This window comes from Nansenia antarctica, assembly GCF_963989245.1.
Source record: "Nansenia antarctica genome assembly, chromosome: 9".
Classification (NCBI taxonomy): Eukaryota; Metazoa; Chordata; class Actinopteri; order Argentiniformes; family Microstomatidae; genus Nansenia; species Nansenia antarctica.
The window spans coordinates 662,229-667,228 of record NC_137679.1 but is presented as its reverse complement, the minus strand read 5'-3'; the positions used below and the strand labels follow the sequence as shown (position 1 = coordinate 667,228).

At 47.4% G+C, this 5,000-nt stretch overlaps 1 protein-coding gene across 1 annotated transcript in view; it reads left to right on the top strand.

Moving 5' to 3' along the window:
• The window catches only part of LOC308164934 (copine-8-like), a gene marked incomplete at both ends in the record, with an annotated part of 52,088 nt that overhangs the window by 6,396 nt on the left and 40,692 nt on the right, over positions 1-5,000 (top strand). The window contains 2 exons of the mRNA XM_080539006.1: positions 655-695; positions 4,458-4,504. Of these exons, the coding sequence (XP_080395132.1) occupies positions 655-695; positions 4,458-4,504 (88 nt within the window). The remainder of the gene's footprint in view (positions 1-654; positions 696-4,457; positions 4,505-5,000) is intronic.

Genomic DNA, 5,000 nt, shown 5'->3' with positions numbered 1-5,000 from the left:
TGTATGTATGTATGTATGTATACAGAGAGAAACCCCCCCCCCCCTCCAGTTAACCGCTGGCTGGTCTCTTCTCATGCCTGAGTAGGGTTGTTGTGGTTGTGCATATTTAATCCACCTCCCCGCCCCCCCCCCCCCCCCCGCGCCTCTCACTTGTTAACGGCAGAAAACCTCAAAGGCTCAGAGCATCTGGTAGAAACGGAACTGTTGGGTTCGTTTATTCCCTCTGAAGGAAAAAGACGTGAGAGCCGTCATGAAAGTTTGATGGCATCTTGACTTCTGTACTATACCACTCTTAAATGGACTGACTTATATAGCTATGCCTTATTCCAAAGCGCTTTACAACGGCCTCTCATTCACCCATTCACACACACATTCACACACCAATGGCGGCAAGCTACCATGCAAGGCGCCGGGCCCCACTCACTGGGAGCAATTTGGGGTTCTTGCCGTGTCTTGCCCAAGGACACTTTGACATGTGGCCAGCCGGAGCTCGAACCGCCGATCTGCCGACCTTGCGATCATTAGACGACGGCTTTACCTCCTGAGACACAGCCGCCCCATCTATAATATGAACCCATAATGTGTTAATATGCCTACTACTCTACGTTGAATTAAGAGTTCTAAACCAGATCTGTTTGTTTTCTTGTTTTTCAGAAATCTGCTGGACAGAGACACGTTCTCCAAATCTGACCCAAGTAAGCTTCTCTGTTACATTGTACACACACACACACACACACACACACGCACGCACACACACACACACACACACACACACACACACACACACACACTGTCTGTCTGTCTGTCTGTCTGTCTGTCTCTTATAGAGTGACCTGTCAGCTGACAGCTGTCAATCTAGAGAGGGAGTGGTAGGGGGCGGGGTTAACCAGCTATTGTTACCGCCCATTACCTGGCTGTGTGAAGGTGTGAAAAATAACCAAATCTTTAAACAGCTTTTTCTCAGGATTGTGATTTCAGGGATAGCAACATTCAAATACTCATGTCGTCTTCAATTTGTTTCCGATTTCAATGTCTGACACGTCATTTGAAAGCTTACAATCTGTAGTTTCGGGCTCTGTAAAAAAACTGACTGAAAAAATGACATTGCCTACTGGTTGCACTTTTGACCAGCAGCTGTCACATATGATGGTTGTATGAACCATATGATGGTTGCCAGGGGAACCATATGCAGTGAACTGTGCATCCAGACAGCTGAGCCTCTCTCTCTCACAGTCGTCACATACGATGACATCATCATCACATACGGGGTGCCTACAGCTGTCCTTCTCCACATGGATGACATCATCCCAAACGCTGTCGGCCCAGAGCGTGCGTGAGCACGGCGGGAGCGTGTCTATGTTCCCACAGCCCGACGGGCCCACATGAACCCTGACCCTGACACTGACCCTGACACTGACCCTAACACTGACACTGACCCTAACCCTAACCCTAACACTGACCCTAACACTGACCCTAACACTGACCCTAACCCTGACCCTAACCCTGACCCTAACCCTGACCCTAACACTGACCCTAACCCTGACCCTAACCCTGACCCTAACACTGACCCTAACACTGACCCTAACACTAACCCTGACCCTAACCCTGACACTGACCCTGACACTGACTAACCCTAGCCCTAGCCCTAACCCCAACCCTGACCTTAACCTTAACCCTAGCCCACCTATGAAATATTAGAAATGTGGGACCATACGGATGACCCCAACACAACTGCCAGACCTCCGCTAGCTTCAGTGTTCGCTAGCTACTGGCTGCTTCCAGTGTTTACCTTTACATTTGTGGGATCTAGCAATCAGACCAGGGGCCGGTTGCATAAATATGTGTGTGTGTGTGTGTGTGTGTCAACAGCCAGTCAACAGTCCATCTAGGGGGTCCACATATTTTCATGCAGTTAACAACCATATTATGGTTCGTCTTCCAAAGGCAGATTTCTTTCCTCTACTCAGAAAGAGAGGCAACAGATTCTTTTTTCCAGACTGAATCCTCTCTCTCTCTCACACACCAGGGCTCTGCTTCCCTCTCAAGCCTTCCCTCCGCAGCGGGGAGATGTCTAAATGTCAGTTGTAATGAAGGCTCCTTCTCTGCCCTACTCTGAGAAATAATATCATCGCTTCAAGGCAACGCTATCGTGACATTTAATTAGGGAGTCTTTTTTCTTCATGTTGAAGCCTAGGAGAGAAAACATTCTCCTGAATAGAATTTGCCATTTAGCAGACGCTTTTAATCCAAAGCGATTTACAATTATGAATTACAGGGACATTCCCGCAGGAGTAACTGAGGGCTGAGAGCCTTACTCAAGGACACACTAGTGGTGGTGTTCCCAGGTCTTACTCAAGGACACACTAGTGGTGGTGTTCCCAGGTCTTACTCAAGGACACACTAGTGGTGGTGTTCCCAGGTCTTACTCAAGGACACACTAGTGGTGGTGTTATGTTATGTTATGTTATGTTAATTTTATTTATAATGCGCCACCCATCCAACTTTTACATCGGCCCGGGGCGCAGCCCGGGTAAAGGAACAGATAAAGACAAGGACAAGGAACACAGAAAGCAATCAGACACAGACGACTTAAACGTACATCTCAGGCATACAAGTCACAACAAATAGGGAGTAGACTTAGGGAATATCATTTACGAAGAGGTGGGTTTTTAACTTGGCTCTAAAGGAGTCCAGAGTGGGGGCAAACTTGATGGCAGAAGGGAGCGCGTTCCACAGGGTCGGTGCTATCCAGTGGCGGCTGGTGCAAAAATGTTTGGGTGGGGCACAGCAGTGTGGCGGGGGGGTCGTCTTTCGCGTGCACGAATTGTTTCGCGTGCACGCGCATAAAACACGCACTGGCGCTCAAAACAAAGACGTAATTTCACTTTACCCACGCAATACCCACTTAAACATATGTGAGGATACGTAACGGCGTTTTGTGACAGAACTTTCACTTTCATTCATGAAATTCACCCCGTCTGTGTTACTGTTTACACAAGTACAATCACAGTGTGACAGTCAGATGGAGCATTCGGTAAACAACAACAGCAAGGTAATGCATCAGCTGAGTTAAAGAAAACCAACTCTTACCTTTGATGACAGAACATGAGCCGTGTTTACCCGTACCTCCGCCTTGCCCCGCGCATATTGCTATGAATAGTTCGAAGATAGGTGCTTGCACGTTAGGTGCGAGGCTGCTCGGTTAACCCATTAGCGGGAACATTATTAGTTGCACAAAATAGGCTGATTTAATTGACCATGAACATCAGAGACAGACATTACGAATGTTCATTTAAAATACTCCGGAAGCCCGAAGTCCGGAAAACCGGAAGTCGGAAGTCCTCAGCATAATGCATTGTCTGCAATACAACCGGAGATTCAGGACGCACATTTGTGCGCCCTGGCCAAGAAATAGAGACAGCCAATTGGAGCGCTGCTACAGCTCACGTGTAAGTGAAAAGTATTCGTCATGGCATAGACTTGCATTGACCGGCGCCCCGCGTTCTCCCCCTATGTATTTTAACAGTGAGTTTTACACACACACACACACACACAGATAAAAATGTTTATTGTATTGGAGGATTTTTAATGAATGCTGATAGGCGCCGACAGAATATCAGCCGCATTTTGTGAATAAACAATGTTTATTTAAAAAAAAAACTTTTACAAATCGCAACTAGGAAGTGAAGGTGGGGGCGGCGCCCCAGCGCCCTCTATCGGCCAGCCGCCACTATCACCGCAAAGGCACGGTCACCCTTCCTCTTGAGGTTGGTACGTGGGAACCTCAGGCTGAGTTGGGCATCGGACCTGAGCCTGGGTCTGGGCCTTGAGGTGGAAGACAGGTCCAGGAGGTCCTTGATGTAGGGTGGGGCGAGACTGTTGAGAGCTTTAAAGACAAAGGTGCAGATTTTGAACTTCACTCTCTTCTTCACTGGGAGCCAGTGAAGGGAGATGAGGACAGGGGAGATGTGGTCCCTCATTTTGGTGCCTGACACCAGCCTGGCAGTGGCATTTTGGACTAGCTGCAGGCGGTAGATGGTCTTATCAGGAAGTCCAGTATAGAGTGAGTTGCAGTAGTCGAGCCTAGATGAGATTAGCATGAGGACGACCCTCCTCAGGTCGCTGGGGGTGAGGAAGGACTTGATCTTGGCTATGATGCGTAGTTGGTAGAAACATGCCTTCACGACGGAGCTCACTTGTCGGTCAAGGTTGAGCTCGGAGTCAAAGATGACACCGAGGTTCTTGACATGTGGTCTGACAAGGGTGGACAGGCTTCCTATGTTGGTGCTGAGCTGAGTGATCCCAGGTCTTTGAACTCACAACTTTTCGATCACCAGTCCAACTCACTATCCACCAAACCACCACTACTCTACCCTCCTCTGTGTTCTCTCTGCCTTGCTTGCTTCTGTGATAACTGCTGTTAACAGAAGCTTGACTTGTTTTTCATTTTCTGACAGTTTGTGTGCTGTACACTCAAGGAATCGCCAACAGGGAATGGAGAGAGGTGAGTTTAACACTTAATCAGCCATGAGGGTCATTTGACCCTGTGAGGTAAAAAAAAACGTATATCTTTGCACTCGATCAAATTTCAGGACCCTCCTTTCATGACTTTTCCTAGAGATGTGTGTTCTACCACCCAGTATCCTTACATTTTCAAAACCACATCAGGATAAGCTAATATGAAGCTATTTTGCAGTTTTTCTGTGTAGGACATCAGGCTAATTTACAAGATGGCCAACTAGTGGTCGTTGTGTGTAAATAGCAACTTTCGCATTGTAAAAAGCCCCGAGGCGGCTCTTTTAGTAGGTAAAAAAGGCACAGCTGTTCTAGTGTTAAGCAAGACGTAAAGGGGTCCAAGCACTTTTTATGTTTACATGCATTGCCTACAGTAATTCATTTCAAATCAACACATTACACCAATCCTGAGATCCCTGCACTGGCTACCAGTCTCTCAGAGAATTTAATTCAAAATCCTCCTAATTACATACAAATCACAAAAT